Source organism: Mobula hypostoma, chromosome 6 (genome assembly GCF_963921235.1).
Source record: "Mobula hypostoma chromosome 6, sMobHyp1.1, whole genome shotgun sequence".
NCBI classification, from domain to species: Eukaryota; Metazoa; Chordata; class Chondrichthyes; order Myliobatiformes; family Myliobatidae; genus Mobula; species Mobula hypostoma.
This window is the reverse complement of record NC_086102.1, coordinates 114,231,044-114,255,215: the sequence shown is the minus strand read 5'-3', so window position 1 is coordinate 114,255,215 and position 24,172 is coordinate 114,231,044. Positions and strand designations below refer to the sequence as shown.

General features: G+C 45.5%; 1 protein-coding gene across 5 annotated transcripts in view; it reads right to left on the bottom strand.

Annotated features, from left to right (window-relative positions):
• Nucleotides 1–24,172, bottom strand: part of trpm2 (transient receptor potential cation channel, subfamily M, member 2) — a 200,903-nt gene that overhangs the window by 32,151 nt on the left and 144,580 nt on the right. For 4 of the 5 annotated variants that reach the window (XM_063051496.1, XM_063051495.1, XM_063051499.1 and 1 more), the window contains 5 exons: nt 23,894–23,981; nt 18,720–18,868; nt 14,726–14,793; nt 1,330–1,404; nt 260–346 (listed from right to left, as the gene is read on the bottom strand). In XM_063051496.1, coding sequence (XP_062907566.1) covers nt 260–346; nt 1,330–1,404; nt 14,726–14,793; nt 18,720–18,868; nt 23,894–23,981 — 467 coding nt within the window. Of the gene's footprint in view, nt 1–259; nt 347–1,329; nt 1,405–13,011; nt 13,046–14,725; nt 14,794–18,719; nt 18,869–23,893; nt 23,982–24,172 lie in introns of all 5 variants that reach the window. The other variant, XR_010018390.1, reaches the window with a different exon arrangement.

Here is a 24,172-nt window from a genome sequence, read left to right as displayed (position 1 = left end):
GGGAATAATGTCCTAACCTATTTAGACTTTCCCTATAACTCAAGTTCTCCACTCCTGGCAACATTGTTGTAAATTTTTTCTGTATTCTTTCAATCTTGTTGACGTCTTTCCTGTAGGTAGGTGACCAGAGCTGCACACAATACTCTGATAGTCCTGTTCCTTGTGGCTCAGTGAGCTGACTTACGTTGGCCTGTGATAAGGGAGTGTTGAAGAGTGACACACATGCAGCTTCTTACTACAAGAAGAGAAATCTTCTCACCGAGTTATGATAGGATCCATTGCAAGGTTGCATCCGAAACAGCGCAGGCTCCCTCTTCCAGTCAGCCCAGTCCTTCCCACTGGATTCCTGAAAGGATCATAGAAAGCCAGGACAATGATAATCAGAACATCCCTCACAGTGTGGGCCAGACTTACCCAAAAACCTGACAATACTGGGCCACAATGTGTAATATGCCTGGTTATACTGGTGGGGGGGGGGGGGAGCACACACAATGGGACCAGCTGACAGCCTCTCAGTGATATGGAGGTTGGCTAATTTGGTGCAGACCTCCTGAAAGCTGGAAGATGAAGAGCACTGACAAAGTCAACTAGCGATAATAATCTTTGATTATGGAAGGCGGTAACCAGAGAGGAGACTTTCTACAGAGTGAACAGTGACCTGCAGAACACCCTCCAAAAGGATGGAAATGGTGAATGAAGGGACAGAGAAGTGGCAGGAGTAGGAAAGACACACAGAATATGGAAACAAAAGGTCCATGAAGAGCCTCTGGTATCCAATGGTATCAACACTGAATGATCCAATTTCAAATGCAGTGTAAAGAAAGGTATATATTTACCCACACATGTCTACATTTATGCCAGCATTCCCAAGTTACATAGTACATAGAATAGAACTGTACAGGACAGAAACAGGCCATTTGGCCCATCTTTCTAGTGCAAACCTTGATGCCAGCTTAACCTGGCTGCACATGGTCAGTATCCCTCTATTCCCAGCCTCTTCATGTGTTTCTTTAATGCCAGGTTTTGCATCTGTAAGGTAGGCACAAAAAGTCATCGAGTGATTTTGGAAAGTGCTCCATGATTCCAGACAGCAACTGTGACTGTACCTTGTTGCATGGTCAGCATGGACATTGTGGGCTGTAGGGACCATTCCTGTGGTCTACAGTTCCATGCTCCATGTGCCTCTGTCAAATCAAACCATACATGGAAGTGCCAATGGCTATAATCTCAACTTTCCTTATGCCATGGACCCCTACCATTAACTAAGGGAGCCACAGACCCTGGATTGGGAACGCCTGATCTAGAGCAAACATGATGAAAGAGACTCACTGGGAACGTTCCTCAGTGGGGTCAGAGTTGTTGTCCAATCCACTGTCCAGAAACTTCACTATTGGAGCAGTTTTCCTGAAAAAGAGAAGAACTCTGTGAAGCCTGGAGGTGTGTGGTGGGAAGAGCAGACTATGTTACATTGAGGACAGAGAAGGGAGTGACAGTAGGTACCCCAGTGATATCTGGCATGCTCAAGGTTACAATCGAGAGCAATGTGGTAATATTTCCTTTGCTCATCATAGGTACCTAACTCCAGTTCAGAGAAATGGTTCTACTTATACAACATCTTGGACAGGTAACGATTATGGTAAACTTACTGGTTTGCTGTCATTCAACCATATACATGTATACTGCAAATGAAACAACTTTCCTCTGGATCAAGGAGCACAACACAGTACATATAACTCACACACATCACATAAAGGAATACGGTGGATTCCGGTTAATTGGAACACATTGACCAGGTACACTTGGTCCAATTAAGCGGCTGTCCAATTAGCTGATGTTTCATGGAAATAGTTAAAAAGGTATCATTTATCTGAGTAACAAATTATATATTTAAATGAAATACAGAATAAATTAGAGCACTGCCTCTATGGCATTATAAAACTGTATATTGTTTCCTAATAGTGACAGGAATTCATCCAGCGTATGCTGCTGCCTTCTTTTGATCGACTGTAAATGACCAAAATCAGCATAGATACTTAGTGCAGATAATGAACTGCCTTCATACAATGCATTTGATGATTACATCTTCCAAATCTTCAATTTTATTGTAACATTTGAGATGATTGTCGATGTCTTTAAATTCTTCACAGTTCCTAACTTGTTGAAGTCACGAATTTGTTTCATTTTCACAGCCAGTCATTTCTGGCATCTCAAGCCTGAATGCTTCAAACCGCACTGAGTAACGCGGTTCTGAATTTTCCCACTGCTTATTACTTGCCAACTATCAGTGACAAAAATCACTGCTTTTTGAACATAAACACCCGCAGCTGGTGCTATTTAAAAACTGTTTGGTCTAAGCATGGTGAGGTGTCTGACGGCCACACTAGTGCATGTGACTGACACTAGTTAGAAACTGTTCAGCAACAGTCTCCTGTCCCAAATAAGTGACACAATGTCCCACATAAACAAAGGGATATCCAGCTATTTCCTCAATTAGTCTTTGTTCTTTAAAAGTTGTCTCAAATAAGCAGCTGCCCCAATTAACCAAAATCCACTGTATTACCAAAAATAAATTAACAAATAATAGAATGTATTCCAAAAGACTGACATTTAGACACATTTTCACAGAGAATACATGAACTAACTCCAACCCTTCTCTGTGAACATAAGCCCTGGCGAACACTGAATGTGAGGACCAACATTGTCTAATCTCCTTCTTGGCATAACAAGATGGAGGATAAAACAGGATGGGCAGAATTGGCTGGATCAGCTTGTTACATACACCTGTTAGGGTGCATTCTCCAGTTACCTTATAAGGTAACCGTAGCCTTCAGCCAGGAGCAGATGTCATCAGGTGGTTCCCAACCTTCACCGAGTGTTTCAGCCTTTAACCATGACACTCTCCAGTTGGTGGGCCGGCAGTGGTGGCCAAATCACTGCCCATCTTGCTCCTGGCTTCCGGCTCCCCTCCTCTCGCCTACTCCAAATCCAACAAGAGGCTCGTTCTGCCTCTTCCCCCATCCTATGAGTTGCTTGTATTTTGCTCCTTTCATCCTGGCCCAGATCTGACAGCAACCACCATATTGATTTGGCTGGGAAACCTCTGCAGCCGATCTCCACAGGGAACAACCATGCCTGCCATCCCTTGTCTTTACACTCCTGCACTAAGGGCTGGTACTTCAAGGCCTTTTTCTCATGGGCCTCTTCCCATCATTCCTCCCACGGCACAGTCAGCTCAACCAGAATTATTTTCCTGTCTTCGGTTGACCACAGTACAATGTCTGGATGTAGGGTTGTGTGCACCACATCCGGGAACTGCAACCTCCTTCCCACATCAACCCTCATCTCCCAGGACCTGGCCGTTAGCAGCAGATTGGGCTTTGGTTGCTTGGTTATGAAAGGCCTGGCTCCCTCTTTGATGAAGGTGATGGCCTTCCTCAAATCTGTGCCAGCCGTCCTCTTCTTGCATCTCTCTCGCTCTAGTGTGTCAGCAAGAGCCAGAAGCACCTTATCATGGCGCCACCTATACCGTCCTTAAGTCAGAGATGTTTTACACCCGGACAATATATGAGCCAGTGTCCCCTTTTGACCACAGAGCTTACAGTTCGGGTCCTCTCTCATCCCCCATGTGTAGAGATGTAATGGTGAAGGAAGGGTGTCATACACGAATCGCAAGAGGAAGGAAATACAGAAGGGCTCCAGTCTCCATAAATCTGCCCATGAGATCTTGCGCTTAGGCAGATCCCATTTTGACCCTTGTTCCACTGCCTTTGACATCGGCTTCTCTTCCTCATGGATCCGTACTTCTGCCTATACCATGTCTCGCCTGTTCCTTATGATTGCGTTTCCCCACTGCTGAAAGTGAATTGAGCCAAGGCTTTGCCGCCCGATGCAGGGGTTGCCAATGATATCTCGCATCTTCAGAGAGCACACCACCTGCTCCACAGCTGCATTGGCTGCCCACTTGCGCCCAGGTCTGGTTGTAACGCCTGCTTGCTTTACCAAGACATCATTGGACTCTCTCAAGCTTAATAAGGCTCTGCATTTTGCCACCTTGAATTCCTCCACAACAGATGACAGGGGAAGCTGCAGTTGCCTAGATCGAATATAGGGGCCCATTGAAGAGAAGCTTGTGGGAACTCCCAACCATCTCTGCAGGTGCTTGTTGGTTTTCCTCTCGATGCCCTCTACGGCAGTCATGGGGAACTCATAAAGTGTGAAGAGCCAGAGAAGCCTGGGCAGGATGCCGTACTGGTACAGCCGGGTCTTGAATTTACCCGGAAGTCCGGGTTTGTCAATCTTCTTCAGCCATTCGTCTGTCTGCTTCATAGCATTGGTGACATTGGCCCCATCTGTCAGTGACACATTAAACCACTTCCTCAATCATTTTATCGGGTTATCTTCAATGGAAGGGATGACCTCACCCTGAACTTGGAGGCTAAACTTGCTAGTAACTTTGCCCTTTCTGATCACCATGCACCTGGACTTCTTGGCCTTGAAGGACATCCTCGCCCAAGTGGCTTCATTACCCAGGGTTTCTAATACCCATCTTGCTTGGACATGTGACACAGTTGCTATAGTGATGTCGTCCATGAACCCTCGTAGAGCCAGCTGAACAATGCCTGACTCCAGCGTCGGGCCGTGGGTTACATCTTCTGCTGCTGATAATAGGAGGTCCATTCCCATAATAAGTAGGATGGGGGAGATGGTGCACCCTGTTGGAGTCCCCTTCTGGAGGTCCTGCCAACTAGTTGTGAAATGGGCTGATATAAATCTGAGTTTGAATCCTCCTAGGTAGCTGGTGATCATGTCTTGAATAGCCACTGGGATGTAGTAGTGGTTGAGTCCTTCTAGGGTGAGGTCATGTGGAATAGACCCATAGGCATTCGCGAGGTCTAACCAGACAACTGTTAGGTCACCTTTTTTCTGCTTAGCTTCAGGGATCAAATGGCTAATCGTTGAGGTGTGTTCCAGACACCCTGAAAAGCCTGGAATACCGCCTTTCTGGATGGATGTGTTGACATAGTGGTTCTACGCCATGTAAGAAGTCAGCCTTCTTGCGAGCACAGAAAAGAAAATCTTACGTTCCACATCCAGGAGAGAAATTGTCCTAAACTGGGCAATTGTGGAAGAAACCTCTCCCTTTGGAATAAAGCATCCCTCTGCCAATTTCCAGCTTGATGGAATAGTACCTTTGGCCCAGATCTTTCTTATGACCTTCCACAGCCTCTGAAGAAGTTTTGAGCGTTTCTTGTACACCTTGTAAGGTATGCTGCTTGGGTCTGAGGCAGCTGATGCTTTAGCTCTCCGGATGATGTCCTGGATTTCCTGCCATGTAGGCTCCTTCACATTCAGCTCAATTAACAGTTTTTCCAGTCTACGCACAGCCTGATTGGTTCCTAGTCCCTGACCCCTCCGTGGGTCGCTGTGTGCCTCCCGCAGGAACTCCTCTACCTCTGGCTTCGAGCTGGATAGTATACCAGATTTTTGTTGGCTGAGAAGAGTCCTGGTGAAGCTGAATGGATCTCTCACAAACTGCGCTCGCCTTTTCTCTTTCTTCCTTCTTTGCTGTCGCAGAGTCTGTGGTGGCCAGTGCGATCATGTTTGTTGTTGTGTGCTGGGGCAGCAGGCTGAGGGTAGCAGACACCAACAGAATCAACAAACTCATTCGTAAGGCCAGTGATGTTGTGGGGATGGAACTGGACTCTCTCACGGTGGTGTCTGAAAAGAGGATGCTGTCCAAGTTGCATGCCATCTTGGACAATGTCTCCCATCCACTACATAATGTACTGGTTGGGCACAGGAGTACATTCAGCCAGAGACTCATTCCACCGAGATAAAGCACTGAGCGTCATAGGAAGTCATTCCTGCCTGTGGCCATCAAACTTTACAACTCCTCCCTTGGAGGGTCAGATAGCCTGAGCCAATAGGCTGGTCCTGGACATTTCCTGGCATAATTTACATATTACTATTTAATTATTTATGGTTTTATTATTACTATTTAATTATTTATGGTGCAACTGTAATGAAAACCAATTTCCCCCGGGATCAATAAAGCATGACTATGACTATGACTATGACAGATGTTCCGCCCTCCGGAGTTTGCACAGCTTTTCCCACAGCATACTGGTTAAGTCCTTGATACCTTCTTTTTTGGCCGGTGAGCTGGTTTTAAACCTCTTGTTGAGCACCTTTAATTCACCTCTCAAGCAACGAATCTTCGTTTCCCTCCTCTTTGGTTGCCGCGGTAACTCGGGCTGGTTTCTCCGATCCATTGGGCCAAATCGTTCCTTAGCTAGGTTGTACACTATGGCTGTGAGTGAGTTGATCTTTCTGTGTACTGGACCTGCTAAGGCAACTTCCAGGATGCCGTCTACATCATCATCGAACTGCATCCAGGCGACATTGTCTGACGATAGGCCATTTGATCCTGTCTTTCTTTGACAAATGGATTGGGGTAGCCGAAGAGGAACTCACTAGGTCTGTTCTTTGGTGCTGAGGTAACTCAAGTGAGGAGAGATCTTCAGCTCTGTGGGATGCTTCCTGGCTGGAATTCTCCTTTGTCTCACAGGACACTAAGTCCGTGCGCTGCACTTGGGTCACCGTTGATCCACATCTAGACCTGCTGTGATGTATCTTGAGCCCTCTGATGTTTTTGCAGACTTTCCCGCAATGACACCTTACTGTGAATTCCTCTCCGGTCAGTGTTGTTTGCTTTAGCTTCCTCGTAGTCGTGTTTCCTATCCTGGCCGTTGCTGGTACAACCATCCCATTGAGTCTCTCATCCTCCCCCCCACTCTCGGGAGACTCTGGGGGTATTGCTCTTCGTGTTCAGTCGTAGCTTGAGTACTGCCCTCTTGTGAGTGCTGCCCACAAGGTTGCTAGCCTAGTGAGTCCGTGCCAGCCTTTCCTGGAGGTCAGCTGTCTCTCCAGCGTCACCGACCTTCCTCGGTTGCCATCTGGTCTTTCCTGGAAGCCTCTGGTACAAACCAGAAATTACTTGTTACATGCACCTGTTAGGGTGCATTCTCCGGTTACCTTATAAGGTAACCTTAGCCTTCAGCCAGGAGCAGATGTCATCAGGTGGTTCCCAACCTTCATCGAGTGTTTTGACCCTTAACCACAATACTCTCCCGTTGGTGGGCCGGCAGTGCATACTTTGGCTTCTTCCACTCTCGGCAACATGGAGGCCAAAAGCCCTACGGGGAAGGGGGCTCATTGCCCCATAGGGAAAGGAGATTACCTTCAGATGAACCCCTTCCATGTGTCTAGTGAGGGTTCCCCTTCCTGGAGCTATCTCTCCCTCTGCTTCTGAGTTGGGTGTCTTGGGAGAGGAGGAGGAGGCTGAGGCCTGTAAAGGTCAGGTCCATCTTTCTGACACAAATGTCTGGGAGTTGGTAAACCCACAGGGGACCTGTGATGTTTTTACTCCCTGGTACATTGCTCTCCACATTTTGGATCTGTGGGTGGTGGTGCGGTAGGAGAGGGTTGGCTCAGGACCAGGCTCAGTTTGGAATGGCAAGGCTGGCCACTAGCCTGAGAACAGATGAGGGGAGGGATTCTCTCTCATTGCTGCTAATTCACAAGCAGAGCTGAGGGGAGATTGCCAGCAATGGATCCTGGAAGCGGGAGCGTGAGAGAGGTGTAGTCAAACAGTGTTTCTGAGAAGCTCACTGCTCTGTGGGAGTACATGGAGCAGGTCTGAAACCTGGTGCAAGGCACAGGGGAGGAGTACATCAGGGAGTTTCCTCGTCCAGCTATTCCAAATATGTAGAGACATTTCTGTGTCTTCTTCAGAGGGTGTCAACAGTTTGCCTCTGGACGGGTCAAGCACGGAAGCTGCCTGCTCAGCTTAGGTTGTTGCTGTGAATCTTATGGTCACAGATTCTGTTGACCCATGGTGGGTGTACGAGAGCCAACAATTCTCTTCAGAGTCAGAATCAAAATCACCTTCAATATCACTGACATATGCTGTGAAATTTGTCGTTTTGCAGCAGCAGCGCAGTGCAAAAACATAAAAATGGTCAAAAATTTAATTAAATCAAGAAACACACACATTGAATTTTGGTGTGCGTGTACATCCCTGTCCTCTGCACCAATCCCTCATCCTGTCACGCAAAATGTTCTGGACATTTAGCATAGACTCTTCTCTGCAGGACCACACAGCTCCATCCAGGGTCTACCTGAGCCCCACTGAGGATGTCTGCCTGGTAAACCAACAGCAAATAGAGGTGAAAGCCACTATCGCCTAGGGTGTTGAACTGGACGGCTCCAACAGTTTTGGCCAAGCGCTGGTCTTAAAACCAATCAATGACCTCAAAGTGCTTCCACTAATCACCTTGGCTCCACCCCCCACTTATGCTATCCAGATGCAGAAGAAGCTGGTCGATTTTTTTTTGCTGGGGTCCGAGGAAGCACTGGTCCCTGATCGAGGAGGGCAGTTACACACTGATATATGTCTGGACCCATATGCTCATCCTCCCAGGAACATGCATGGAGGTCTCTTACCTCCAACAGGCAGAGCAGGAGCAGGAAGGTAGTGCAGGCTAGTGTAGTGTAGACCCCTCTTGTCACCTCCCTATAAACCAGATAGACTGCTATGAATACTCGTGGGGTAGATGGCTCACAGGACAAGGCAGCAGTGGGTGGCTCTACTGTACAGGGCAAGAGTAGCAGAGTTTTTGTACGAGGGTATTCCACAGTAAGGGGAGTAGACAGGAGTTCCGTGGCCACAAATGGGACTTCCGGGTGCTGCATTGTTTCTCAGGTGCAAAGGTCAGGGATGTCTCACAACAGCTGAAGGCCGTTCTGGTTGAACATCTGGTTGTTATAGTGCATTTAGGTGCTAATGATATAGGAAAAAACATGGGGGTGGGAGTCCAATTTAGGGAGCTATGAGTCAAGTTAAAACGGGGGACCTCAGAGGTAATAATCTCAGGATTGCTACCTGTGTCATGTGCTGCAGAGAAGGAATGGTAGCATCATTAGGATGAATATGTGGCTTGAGCAGTCGTGCAGAAGGCCGGGTTTTAGATTCCTGGGGCACTGGAACCAGTTCTGGGGAGGTGGGACCAGCACATACCTGGGCAGGACTGGTATCAATGTGCTAGGTCAGGGGTGGCCAACCTTTTTCATTCCATGCGTCAATCTTTTCACGCACGAGTTCAGATGCGCCATACAATTCTTGTACCCCCACAATTCTTGTAAATATATCTTAATATAGAAAACTTGCGTGAAAAAAATCGCATCTGAACTCGTGCGTGAAAAAAATCGCATCTGAACTCGTGCGTGAAAAAATTGACGTTTGGAATGTCGAAGATTGGCCACCCCTGTGCTAGGGGATTGTTTGCTAGTCATTTAAACTAATATGGCGGGGGAATGGGAATCCAGGCAATAAACCAGAGAAGCAATGCAGAGAACAAAGCAAAAGTTAGACAAGGAATATTTCAGAGTGGAGTACAGAAAATTCAGATGTAAGGGACATAATGTTTACTAGATTCTAAAAGAACAGTGAGTGTAAGGGCATTTTACTTGAAGGCCCAAAGTCACCATATAAAGCCCTGATATTAATTTTTTTGTGAGTTCACTCAACAAATCTATAGAATAATAACTATAACAGAATCAACGAAAAGCCACCTAACTAGAGCATACAATCAAAGTGCAGAAGACGACAAAATGTAAATACAAAAAGAAGAAACAATAATAATAACTAAATAAGCAAGAGTATCGTTAGCATGTGATGAAGAGTCCTGGAAAGTGAGTTCATTCATTGTGGACACAGCTCAAGGATGGGGCAGGTGAAGCTGAATGAAGTTATCCTCTTTGGTTCAACATCCTGATGGTTGAGGGGCATGGTTCAACATCCTGATGGTTGATGGTTGATGGTTCCTGTACCTGGTGGTGTGAGTCCTGAGGCTCGTCTACCTCCTTCCTGATGGCAGCAGTGAGAAGAGAGCCTGTCCTGGGTGGTGGGAGTCTGTGATGATGGAAACTGCTTTCCTGCAACAACATTCTGTGTAGACATGCTCTGTACTGGGGAGGGCTTTACCCATGATGGACTGGGCTGTATCCACTAATTTTTATAAGATTTTTTATTCAAGAACATTGGTGTTTCCATTTAAGGCTGTGATGAAGCCAGCAATATACTCTCTGCTATGTGGCCAAGTGGTTAAGGCGTCGGTCTAGTGACCTGAAGGTTGCTCGTTCGAGCCTCAGCTGAGGCAGCATGTTGTGTCCTTGAGCAAGGCACTTAACCACATTGCTCCGCGATGACACCGGTGCCAAGCTGTATCAGCCCTAGTGCCCTTCCCTTGGACAACATCGGTGGCGTGGAGAGGGGAGACTTGCAGCATGGGCAACTGCCAGTCTTCCATACAACCTTGCCCAGGCTTGCTTCCTGGACACCTTCCAAGGCACAAATCCATGGTCTCCTGAGACTAATGGATGCCTATATGTATATATAAACTCTCTACTATACATCTATAGAAGTTTGTCAAAGTTTTAGATGTCATGCCAAATCTCCGGAAACTCCTGAGGAAATAGAGGTGCTGGCGTGCTTTCATCGTAATTGCACTTATGCTCTGGGCACAGGACAGGCCCTCTGAAAAATAACATCTAGGAATTTAAAGTTGCTAATCCTCTATACCTCCGATCCTCAAAGGAGGACTAGCTCATTGACCTCTGGTTTCCTTTTCATGAAATTTATAATCAACTCCTTGGCCTTGCTGACATCGAGCGAGAGGTTGTTGTTATGACACCACTCAGCTAGGTTTACTGACTCAGCACTACTGTTGATTCGGCCTATGACAGTGTTGTCATCAGCAAACTTGAATATGGCACTGGAGCTGTGCTTAGCCTCACAGACATAAGTGTAAAGCGAGTAGAACGGGGTGGGGGGGGGGGGGCTAGGCCTTGTGGTGAACCTGTGCTGATGGAGCTCGTGGAGGAGATGTCGTTGCCACTCCAATCTGACTGAAATCCAGGATCCAATCGCACAAGGAGGTATTGAGGGCAATGTCTTGGAGCTTACTGGTTAGTTTTCTGGGGAAGATGGTATTGAATGCTGAGCTCTAGACAATAAAGAGCATCCTGATGTACGCATCTTTGCTGTCCGATGTCCTAGAGTTGACTGAAGAGCCAATGAGATGGCATCTGTTATGAACCTGTTGCTCTGGTAGGTAAGTTGGAGTGGATCTAAATCACTTCTCAGGCAGGAGTTGAAATGTTTCATCACCAAGCTCTGAGAACACTTTATCACTGTGGATGTAAGTGCTACTGGACGATAGTCATTGAGGTAGGTCACCACTCTCTTCTTGAGCACCAGCATAATTGAAGCCTGCTTGATGTGGGTGGGTACCACACCATATAACAATTACAGCACGGAAACAGGCCATCTTGGCCCCTCTAGTCCGTGCCGAACTCTTACTCTCACCTAGTCCCAATGACCTGCACTCAGCCCATAACACTCCATTCCTTTCCTGTCCATATAGCTATCCAATTTAACTTTAAATGACAATATCGAACCTGCCTCAACCACTTCTTCTGGAAGCTCGTTCCACACAGCTACCACTCTCTGAGTAAAGAAGTTCCCCCTCATGTTACCCCTAAACTTTTGCCCTTTAACTCTCAACTCATGTCATCTTGTTTGAATCTCCCCCACTCCCAATGGAAAAAGCCTATCCACGTCAACTCTATCTATCCCCCTCATAATTTTAAATACCTCTATCAAGTGCCCCCTCAACCTTCTATGCTCCAAAGAATAAAGACCTAACTTGTTCAACCTTTCTCTGTAACTTAGGAGATGAAACCCAGGCAACATTTTAGTAAATCTCCTCTGTACTCTCTCTATTTTATTGACATCTTTCCTATAATTCAGTGACCAGAACTGTACACAATACTCCAAAGTTGGCCTTTCCAATGCCTTATACAATTTCCAAAATGAGAGGTTAAAGATCTTAGTGAACACACCAGCCAGTTGATCAGCACAGGTCTTTAGTACATGTCCTGATGCTTTTCATGGGTTCACCCTCGTAAAGGCAGCTCACACGTTAGCTTCAGAGACTGAAATCATAGGATCGTTGGGGGATGTGGGAGTTTGCATGGTTCCTCTCTGTTTTGGCAGTCAAAGCAAATATAGAGGGCACTCAGCTTATTTAGAGGCAAAGACCTGCTGTCTCCTATTTCGGTTTATTTAACCTTATAGAGGTGATAGTATTCAAGCCCTGCCATAACTGCCGAGCATCCTTTGTGGATTCAAGTTTGGTCCTGAATTTCCACTTTGCCTGTGAAATGGCTTTCTGGAGATCGTACCTGGACCTTTTGTAACTTTCTTGGTCACCAGATTTGAATGCCTCTGATCTGGCTCTGCAGATTTTGGATCTTATGCTTCATCCTGAGCTTCTGATTGGGGAAGACTCTGAATGATTTTGTGGGGACACACTTGTCTACAACTGTTTTAATAAAGTATGTTACAGCCATGGTGCATTCATTCAGATCCCTCGACGAGTTCTTCAACGCAGGTCCGTCCACTGATTTGAAGCCATCCCATCGCTGATCTTCTGCCTCCTGTGAGAACCTCTTTGCTGTCCTAATCTCTGGAGCTTTGTTCTTTAACCTCTGCCAGTATGCAGAAAGGAGAAGGACAGCCAAGTGATCAGATTTCCTGAGGTGTGGTCTGGGCATGGAACAGTAGGCATTCCTAATATGTTGGGACATCTGGTGTACAGGTTATATGCTGATGGTAAATTAGGCAGGGCTTTCTTCAAACAATTTGGTTGAAGTCTCTGACTACGATTTGAAATGTGTTGGGGTAAACTGTTCCTCGTTTGGGGATGGTATCATGCAGTATAGGCGGCCGCTGGTGGTATGTAAACTGCAGTCAGATCATGAATGAGAACTCCCTAGATAAACAGAATAGTTGGCTTTTGACCATTAGGTGTTCAATGTTGGGAGAACATGAGTTCGACAAAACCGTCACATCGGAACACCAGTGAGGGTTTATCATAAAACACACACCTCCTCCTTTTCGAAATCAGTGGTTCTGTCCATTCTGTAAAACAAGAAGCCTTTTTGAGTCTGATCACTTCATATGGCGTATCTGGAGAAATCCACAACTTGGTCAGACATAGAATACAGCGGGATCTCATTTTTCTCTGATACATCGGTCTTGCCCTCAAGTCCTCAATGTTGTTCTCTAGCGGCAGCACATTTGCCGACAAGGTGCTGGGTAGAGGAGGCCTCCTCTCTGCGTTTCTGCCTGACTTGCAGTCCTCCACCCACTGTCCCCGCCTCTCTCCCGGCTATGCCAATCACCCTTGTCCTCTTAAAGGTGGGTCACGTCCGACAGAAGATCTGAAGATCATTAAACTGATTTTAAAGTACATTGCTTTGGCGGATGTTACATGCTGAAATCTGTGCTGAGAATAATTCAAAAAAGGTACATTTAAAAGAATTTTGGAACAATTGCCTGTAGCCCACAGAACATCGCTGACGACCACTAGTGCCACCTCGTATTCCAAAAATGTACTCAAAACAATGTCAATGAATTTGTGGCACAAATCATTACAAAGGGGTATGATTTAGTAGCCACTACGGAAATGTCATTGCAAGTTGGAGATTATTGAGATTAAAACATCCCAGGGTATCGCAAATTCAGAAGGATAGAAGGTAAGGTAAGGGTGGAGGGGTGGCACTCTTAATTCAGAATGAGATCAGGGTGATAGTGAGAGGAGCAGAATGTTGAGTCCATCTGGGTAGAAATTAGGAATATCAAAGAGAAAAACATCATTGGTGGGAGTTGTCTACGGGCAATCGAATAACAACATTACAGCGGCATGCACACAGAACCAAGATGCATGTAAGAATGGAACAGCAGTTGTCATGGGGGACCTTAACTTGCACATTGATGGGTGAATCAGGTTGATCGAGTCAGTCTTGAGGACTTCATAGAATGCATGCATGATAGCTTTCTTGAGCGGCAAGACAGTGAAGGTACAAGGGAAAATGCTATCGTGCAATGAACCAGATAAAATCAATCATCGTGAGGTTAGGGATCCTCTTGAAAAGAGTGATCACAGTATGAATGAATTTCTCATACAAATAGAGGGTGCAATAGTTTAATTTAAAACCAGTGTATGATGCTGAAACAATGGAGTCTGCAACAGGATGAAGGAGGAACTGCCTAGAGGAGACTGGGAACACAGGTTACATATGGGACAGTTGAGGAACAGTGGAAGACTTTCGAAGAAATTTTTTTATGGAATATACAAAAGTATATTCCAGTTAAAAGTGACAGTAAGGGCGGGGAAAGGTAGCTTTGGATAACTAGGGAAATAAAAAAAGGCATCTGAATAAGGAGGATAATGTTTTTTATTTAACTGCTTTCCCATCCAATGTTAAATGAAGTTATTTTTATATATGAACAAACAAAAACACAAACTGGGAGCCTGAAGGTAAAGGCAAAACAGAGTTTAACTCTCTCAGCAAAAGGATAGGTGAAGAGAACTCTTCCCATTTGTCTTTGCCCAATTGTCAACCACAGATCCTAAGGGCCATCATGACCTTTGCAATCTACCGCACCATCCCTGGACAGCCCAGTAAACATGGCAACCCTGAGCTGAACAGACCTGCTTTTGGGCCTGTCCCGCTGAAGGAGATTCCCAGTTCAAACAATATCCTCCACGAGGTTTCTGTGCATCCACAGGAGAAATTACATTCAGTTCCACTTTACCTTGTTGGCCAATTGCCATCCGGCGTTTCTGCTGTGTAAGATGGTGGACTGTACTTAGCAAAAGGAGCCTACAAAAGGAATTCATGAAATGATTATGGATTCTCTAGAATTATAGGAATGTTGCCAAGATTGAACTAAGGGTTATATTTGATTCATCAGTTATCTCCTCATGGTGTACCTATAGAACAGAGAACAGTATGGCATGGAATTGGTCCTTCATCCCACCATGTCTATGCTAAGCATAGCACCAGTCTAAACAGATTTCACCTGCCTGCATATGATCAACACCTCTCTCTTCCCGATCTTTCACATGTCTGTTTAAATGCCCTTTACACATTGTTATCCTATCTGCTTCCATCTCCACCCTTGCAGAACATTCCAGACATCCTCCTCTCTCAAAAAACACTTGCCCCACATACCTCCTTCGAATCTTCTCCCCCTCACCCTAAAAGAAACATTCAACCCTGAGAAAAGGAATATAGAACACATAAGAGTACAACACTAGAACAGCCTCTTCAGCCCGCAATGTTGTGCTGAACCAATGGCTGACTAAATTCAACCCATTGCCCAACACGATGACTAAATCCTTGCATTTCCCACACATTCATCTGCCTATCTAAATGTCTCTTAAAAATCCCTAATGTATCTGCCTCTACCACCACCCCAGGCAGCTCATTCCAGGCACCCACCACTCTGTCAAAAAGTTGCTCCTCACATGTTCAATGAACTTACCCACTCTCACTTTCAATGCATGCCCTCTAGACATTTCAACCCTGGATAAAAATACACTCTTTGTCTACGCTTTCTATGCCTCCCATAACCTATAAACCTCTTTCAGATCTCCCCTCTACCTCCCACTGCTCCAGAATGAACAACCCAGGTCTGTACATCTTCTCATTAAAGCACATACTCTCTAATGCAGGCAAGGTCCTGGTAAACCTCTTCAGCCCTCTCACCAAAGTCTTGCCATCCTTCTTATAATCAAGTGACCAGAAAATATTCCAGATGCAGCCCAAATGAAGTTTCATAAAGCTGCAACATAACTTCCTGATTTTTGAACCCAATACCTTGACCAATAAAAGCAAGCATGCCATATGTCTCATTAACTGTGTAGCCACTTTCAGGGAGATAAGAACTTGGACCCTAAGATTCCTCTGCTGATCAACACTATTAATGATCTTGCCCTCAACAATGTACGGTCTCTTTACATTTGACCTACCAGGGTGTAACACTTCACATTTTGCTGGGTTAAACTCTGTTTGTCATTTCTCCACCCATTTCTGCAACTGTTCTATATCCTGCTGTATTCTTTGCCAATTTTCTACGCTATCCACAAGACAACAATCTTTATAGCATCTACAAAATTACTTTCAACATTTTCATTGAGGTCATTTATATACATCACAAACAGTAGAAATCCAAGTATAGATCCCTGCAGAACACCCCTAATCATAGACCTCCAACTAGAGTAAGTCCCTTCAACCACTACTCTATCTTCTATGGGTAAGATAGTTTGGGATTCAACTGGCCATTCCACCACTGATCCCATGCACATTTATCTTTTGCATGAGCTTCCCATGAGGGACCTTGTCAAACCCCTTATTAAAATCCAAATGGGCAACATCCACAGCTCTTCCTTCATCAGTCACCCTCATCATCTCATCAAAAACTTCAATCAGGTTACTAAGACATGACTTGCCCTGCACAAAGCCATGCTCAGTCTCTCTAATTACTGTAGGCCAAATGCTCATAAATACTAACCCTCGGAATTCTCTCCAGTAACTTCCCTGCCACTGATGTGTGAATCTAGTTTCCAGGATTATTCCTGGTTCCATTCTTGAATGGTGGAACAACATTAGCTAATTGCCAGTCCTCCAGGACCTCACCTATGGCAAAGATCAAGGACCCAGCAATTTCATCTCTTGCCTTTCTCAATAATCTGGGGTATATCCCATCAGCTCCTGAGGACTTATCCACCTAACTGCTCTTTAAGACTACCTCCTCCTTTACCTCAGAATGCCCTAGCATATTAATACATTCAGCACTGATCACATTATCCTCCATGTCCTTCTCCTTGGTAAATGGCGATGCAAAGTACTCATTAAGGACCTCGCCCACATCATCCACATCCAAAAAAATGCTCCCTCTTTATCCTTGAGCGATCCTACCCTCTCCCTAGTTGCTCATGATGTATGCATAGAATGTCTTTGGATTCTCTTTAATCCTACCTGCCAAGGACTTCGTGTGGCCCCTTCTAGCTTTTCTAATTCCTTTCTTGAGTTCTTCTCTGGTTTCTTTATAATCCTCAGGGGCTCTAGCTTCCTAAGTTTTACATACTTCTCCTTTCTCTTCTTGACCAAATTCTTCACATCTCTGGACATTCAGGGTTCTCTTACCTTGTCATCCTTGCCCTTCCTTCTGACTGGAACATACCTGTTCTGTACTTTCTGCAGTTTGTCTTTAAACACCCTCCTCATGTCAGATGTGGACTTGCCCAAAAACAATTAACTTTCCCAAGCTCCTGCCTAATGCTCTCATAATTTGCCCTGGTCCAGTTTAATATTCTTCTGGAAGGTCCGTAATTATCCTTATCTCTAGCTATGTCAAATCATAAGGAGTTGTGGTCACAGTTCCCTAACTGCTCACCCACTGACAGGTCAGTCGCTTGGCCAGGCTCATTACCTATCACCGGTCCTGTACAGCCCTCCCCTTGTTGGCCATCTACATACTGAATGAAGAAACCCTCCTCGATGCACCTCACACATTCTTCCCCATCTAAAGCTCTTGCAATATGAAGGTTCCAGTTTATAGTAGGGAACTTGAAGACCCCATGACAACAATATGGTTGTTTTTACATCTTTCCTTAAACTGTTTGCATATCTTCCTCAATGTCCCAGTAGCTATTGGGGTGGGACAGGGGTCTGTAGTACAATCCCATTGAGTGGTTGTACCTTTCCTATTTTTGAGTTCTACTTATATAGATTCAGTGGACAAGCCCTCCATTATGTCCCTTTTGAGTGTCGCTCTGATATTGTCCCTGATTAGTAGTGCAGTTATGCATCTTTCCACCCTTTTACCTCCCTTTCTATCTTTTCTAAAACATCAGACTCCTGGGACCATAAGCACCCATTCCTGTCCCACCCTCGACCAAGTCTCTGTAATGGCTACAACATCATATTTCTAGGTACTGATCCATGCTCTAGGTTCATCACCTTTACCCAAAATACACACACTTCAAACTATCTGTCCCAGCGTATCTTTTAATTTCTTGCTGCTTGCTTTCACTGGCCTTGACATCTACCTTCCTCACCCTACCTCCTCTTTCCGACCTGGTGCTTTGGTTCTCGTCTCCCTGCCAAACTAGTCTGAACCTCATAGGTAACTACAGAGAAGATATAAACCTCTACGAGGTTATTGGATACTGAAAGGCCGAGATAGAGAGGATGTGGAGAGGATGTCTCCTATAGTGTGAGACCCTAGGACCAGAGTATACAGCCTCAGAATAGAAAGACGTAATTTACAACAGAGATGAGGAGGAATTTCTTTAGCTAGAATGTTGTGAATCTGGCAAATTCTTTGCCACAGATGCTGGTGGAAGCCAAGGCATTGGGTATTTTTAAAGTGAAGTAGGTTCTTGATTGGTAAGGGCATCAAAAGGAGGAGGCAAGAGAATGGGGTTGAGAGGGATAATAAATCAGCCATGGTGGCATGACAGAGCAGTCTTGATGGACTGAATGGCCTAATTCTGCTCCTATGTCTTATGGCCTTACTGTCTTCCTGCAGCCTCCAACGTTCCAGAGAAAACAACCAAAGTTTGCTCAACCTCTCTTTATAGCACATGCCCTCTAGATAGAGTTCTGCCTCTCTCCTCACAGAAGCTGCCTGACCTGCTGAGTATTTCACGTATTCCCCATTTCTAATATTGAATCATTCAAATACAACAATATCTGGAAAGAAGGATGAAAGCAGTCTTAATCTCAGGCTTGTTCCTTACCTGCCAGGGGACCATCTCATCAGGCACAGGGAAGCGTTGAACATTGCTGTCTGGATAGATCAATTCGCGAGCTTTGATGTGGTACAGGGGCTTCAATTCCTTCTCTTCATGAACGGCTTCTTCTTCTATGTTTCTGTGGTCAGTAATTACTATACCAGAAGTAGGCAACAGTGAACAACATCAGGAGCAAGAAGGCTAGCATCCAGGAGGCTACCCATCCCACTGTGTCCATGACGGTCAATAAAGAGCTCGTCCCCTCCCAATTCACTGCAGATCACAGCCCTACAAGTACACAACCAGGCATGTTTAAATGTGGCAGGGGATTCTTCCCCCACCACCCTCAGCAGACTGTCAGTTCCAGAATCCTATTGAGAGAAAAATAAAATCATCCTCTTTGTTCCAGCCCTTCTACCCATGACTTCTAATCTCTACCCTCTGGTTTTTAGGGAAATAGCTTCTTGCTGTTACATCTATCAGAGTCCATCAGAACTTTATTCACCTCAATTAAGTCTTCCCACGGTTTGTACCAAAGAAAACCATTGCAGCCTTTAATTTTCCCCTTAAGTTACAACATTCCAGCCCAAGGAGTCTTCCTCTGAGGCCTCTCCAGTGACTCATATTGCTCCTGCAATGTGGTGCCCAGAACTGTCCACAGTTGTCCAGCTGTGGCCTAATTGGATCTATATACTGTTGCCTTCCCTCCCTGCTCTAATGTCCTGGTCATTGCCTAGTAAGGACACCCCACATCTTTCTAACCACCCCACTGACCAGCTCTGCTACTTCCTGATCAGTGGAAATTAACTCCATAATCCCTTACTCAGTATCCCACAATTTGTTGTACATTCTTCATTCTATTTTTTCTAGAACATAGAACATTACTGCACAGTCCAAACCCTTTGCTCCACGATGTGCTGACCTTTCAACCTATTTTACAGTTCTCTCCTACGTAGCCCTCCACCTTTTTATCTTCCATGTGTCACATACCCCGTGACGGGTTAGGGAACCAGCAGAAATGGAAAACAGCTAGAGTCTGGTATTGGTGTTAACATAAGCTATTTTTATTAGTAACTACATAATACAGTCATATATAACCAGATAAATCAAACAAGTTAGCAGTGTTACGTGTATATATGTGTGCAAATATAACTCCCAAACTATTGAGCTTGGGGGAAACAAGGCTTAGAGTCTTGAGATGGTAAAGTATGAAAGTTCAGTTCATCCACAGAATAGGATAAACGTCAAGAGAAGGCAATTACGTCGATATTCTACTGATTTCACAACAGCAATACAAAATAACAATAGTGGTAGGTTTTATCTCCGAAGTTATTCCACTCCACACACAAAGTATCACCAACAGTGATCTTCAACAAATATCCTTTCAACACAAGTGGTACCACACCCGAATTCAGCTATGGGTCATTCCAAAGTGGTGGCCACAGGATACTCAAACAGAATCCACATATAGATTATTACCAACAGTAGTTTATCACTAAGGGGACCCTCTTCAAGGGAACCAACCCCAAACACACAACATGATAGCCACTTATCCAGTTCCACGACATACGAAATAACTCCAACAGTGATTTGCCACAGGGGTGCCTTTCTTCAGTGAACTGCCACACCCAAACAAGGGTAACACACAAGTGGTATTCACAAAGGTACTCCCCCCACCAGAGAACCCATTGTTGTGGATTAACTACGTGACAGTCACACCTTCGTATTCGAATGGAACTCAAACTTACTCTTACCGGCTACAGAGGAGAAAGTCCAAACAGTGACCTCTTTGTCACTAGATTTCTTCTGTTTCAAACCTTCCTCTCCCCTCTTCTCTTCCTTTAAAGTCACCGAATGTGACCACAAAAAGGAGACCATCCTCTGTGCTGGAGTTATCAACCCAGGCAAGGGTTGGACACAGTAATAGCTTCCCACCAGTCACACCTTTTCCACACTGTGAGAGCCACTGATCAATTCTCCTGATTGATCCTCCAAAAACCCACCTTTCTATAGGCACAACAAAGCTCATCCAGTGTCCAAAACCATGTGTCTGTCAGTCTATCAGCTGACCTTCTATTTATCTCACCGTGCTGAACACCAGCTGTCCATCAAGTAGCTCGTCCCTTCTCTCTGTAAGAACACAGAAGCTGCCAGTGTCCTTGCAAAAGGGTAAACATGCGGCAGAGAAACCATAACACCATCTCAAAGCAGTCTTCGCCTCTCTCTCTTAATAACAAGGTGCTTGTGTTGAACAACTCTCTCTCTCTCTCTCTCTCTCTCTCTCTCTCTCTCTCTCTCTCTCTCTCTCTCTTTAAAGGTATAGTCCATAAAAATAGGACCCCTACTGGTACATAAAACATGTGCATACCTAGGAGTTTCATAAGTGCCCCTAGTATATTTATCTACACCACCACCCCTGCCAGCTTGATCCATGTACTCACCACTCCCTGTGTAAAAAAACCTACCTCTCACATCCCCCCTATACGTTCCTCTAATTACCTCAAAACTTATGTCCCCTTCTAATAGCCATTTCTGCCTTGGGAAAAGGTCTCTGCTACCCACTCAAACTATGCCTCTTATCTTGTAAACCTCTATCAAGTCACCTCTCACCCTCCCATTTTCAGGATTAAGTTCTGTCTAATACTCTTTTGCCCAACTCTTCCTTTGTACACTCAACACACGATCACTTTATAATCTGCAGAGTCGTTTATTCTGCCCCTTGCATACAAATCAGAAATCATTAACATATGTTACGGAAGCTATGGCTCAACTATTAGGCACCCTGGAGATACTCTGGAAACAAACTTCCATTTACAACACACCAAGATGGAACATAGAGCATATCAACCATGTCTGTAGACCCACATCAGTCCCCTTAGTCACCACCTCATGATACTCAATCAGCCAAATGTAGATTAGGAACACCTACTGACAAGTGCATAGTGGGAACCTATCCTCATCAGACATGCCCTCTAGTTCAGCCCGAACCCTGGTAAATCTTCTCTGCACCCTCTCTGAAGCTTTTACATGCTTCCTACAATGAGGTGACCAGAACTGAGCACAATATTTCTAGAGTTATACAGAGCTTGTATATTACCTTCTAGCTTTTGAACTCAATCCCTGACTAATGAAGGCCAACACACGATAAGTTTGTTAACAGACCTATCAACTTGTGTGGTAATTTTGGGGGATCTATGAATGTGGATCCCCGCGGTACTTGGGGATCTCAGTTACCCAAGTATTAATGGGATTGCTCAGAGGGGGCGGAATGCTTCAGGTGAGTCCAGAAGACACAGTAAATTGATAGGCCTCCAATGAGGAAAGGAGCATTACTGGTCTTTGCCTTGGGGAATGTAGCTGGGTAGCTGGTGAAGTGGAGGGAATATCCATCAGAAGCATGTTGGTTTTAGTGACCATAGCTCTGTATATTTCAAAGTGATTGAGAAAAAAGATTGGGATAGACCAGGAATAAAGATCTTAGCAAAGGTTCAGATGTGGAGAAAGGGTTCTTCTCTTTGACTGGGTGAAAGGCCACAATAGCTTCTGATCTCCATCTCCAGCAGAATCTCTGAATGCTCCAGCTCATGTCTGAGTACCAGCATGTGAATGACTTTGTTATTGACATGCTGTGTGTGGTGTGGAGTCCTTATGTGGACCCTGACTCAGCCAGGCAGGGGCCCTCCTACAACTGCATTATGCTGTCCTAGGCAGTCTCCAACAAAGTCCTTCCAGAGATTGTTTACGGTCCAAATCAATCCTGAAACAAAAGATCCTGGAGATACAGAGTAACACATGCAAAATGCTGGAGGAACTCAGCAGGTCAGACAGCATCTGTGGGGAAGGGTAAAGAGTTGACAGTTTGGGCTGAGTCTCTTCATCAGGATTGGAAAGGAAAGGGGGAGACTGCAGAATAAGATGGTGGGGGAGGGGAAGGAGTACAATCTGGCAGGTGACAGGTGAAGTCAGGTAAGGAGGAAGGTAGATGGGATGAAGTAAGAGGCTGGGAGCTGATAGCTGGAAAAGGTAGAAGGCTGAAGAAGAAGGAGTCTGACAGGAGAGGAGAGTGGACCATGGAAGAAAGGGAAGGAGGAGGGATATCAGGTGGGGTGATAGACAGGTGAGGAGAAGAGAAGAGGTAAGAGTGAAGCCAGAATAGTGACGGAAGAAGAAAGAAGGGTGAGGGGGGAAGGTTAGTTAAACTGGTGTTCATGCCATCAGATTGGAGGTTACCCAAACGGAATATGAGGTGTTGCTCCTCCAACCTGAGCGTGGCCTCATCGTGGCAGTAGAAGAGGCCATGAACCAACATGTTGGAATGGGAATGGGGATTGGAATTAAAATGGCTGGTCACTGGGAAATGCTGCTTTTTGCAGATAGATCAGCTCCGGCCTCAGGAAGGAGCTGGACACATTTATTTCCCCTATCACCACAAGAGGTTGACAGCGGACACTCTTGCTATAAATCTGCATTGGACCACCTGTACAACGGTCCATTGACTACCGCTAGGTGTTCAGCACCATCGTTCTATCCAAACTTATCATCAGGCTCCAAGACCTGGCCCTCTGTAACTCCCTCTGCAATTGGATACTCAGCTTCCTCACTGGAAGCCCTCATCTCCCACTCATTGACCATCAACACTGGTGCACCTCAAGTATACTTGTTTCATACCATACTCTCTCTGTACCTGAAACTGTGTGGCTATGCACAGCTCCAATGCTATCTACACATTTGCCGATGACATCACTGTTGCTGACAGAAATATGGTAGTTGGCAAGGCAGTGTACAGGAAGGAGATAAGGTGGCTGGCTGAGTGATGCTGTGGTCGCAATTATTTCAACACTGCTGCTGAATTTGAGTTAAATCTGTTAGCATCTCTCTGCGCCCACTGTGCTTGCACATGGGGCTACAGGGACCTGGTACATGGCTCAAAAAGGTAACCAGAGCTCGAGCTGCATCCTGGTACTCAGTCCCAACTGAGTCCAACTCAGTCCAACAGGAGCCATCTCATCTGCTGCTGTTGGTTCATGCTCCCTTCCATCCCCCCATTCCTCCCAACTCCACCAGCATCCAATCTTAAATGGGATCCAAGTTTCTCCCACCAGCTGGGATGGTTCAGAATAAGCCTCTCCTGGTGAGCTTTTCCCTGTCTCTGGTGTGTGCAAGCTGAGGCAGATACGTACCAGGGACTGCTACCTTGTCCCGAAGCCCAAAGCCTTTGTTTACCAGAGCGTTCATGATCCAGTTTAAGGCCCGCATACTCTGCAGCATCTAGAGAAACAAGAGGTGAGGATCTGTGAGCCGGGGCCGGGCCGTTATTTAATAATGAGCTGGAATGAGGTTGCTGTGGTGGGACGTGGATTTCTAAAACCCTGACACAGTGGGAGCTGCGACATCAACCTGGAGACCCTCGGCGCTGTGCTTCCACAGTGGGACAAATTTCACTGATGGGGTGGGCAGAG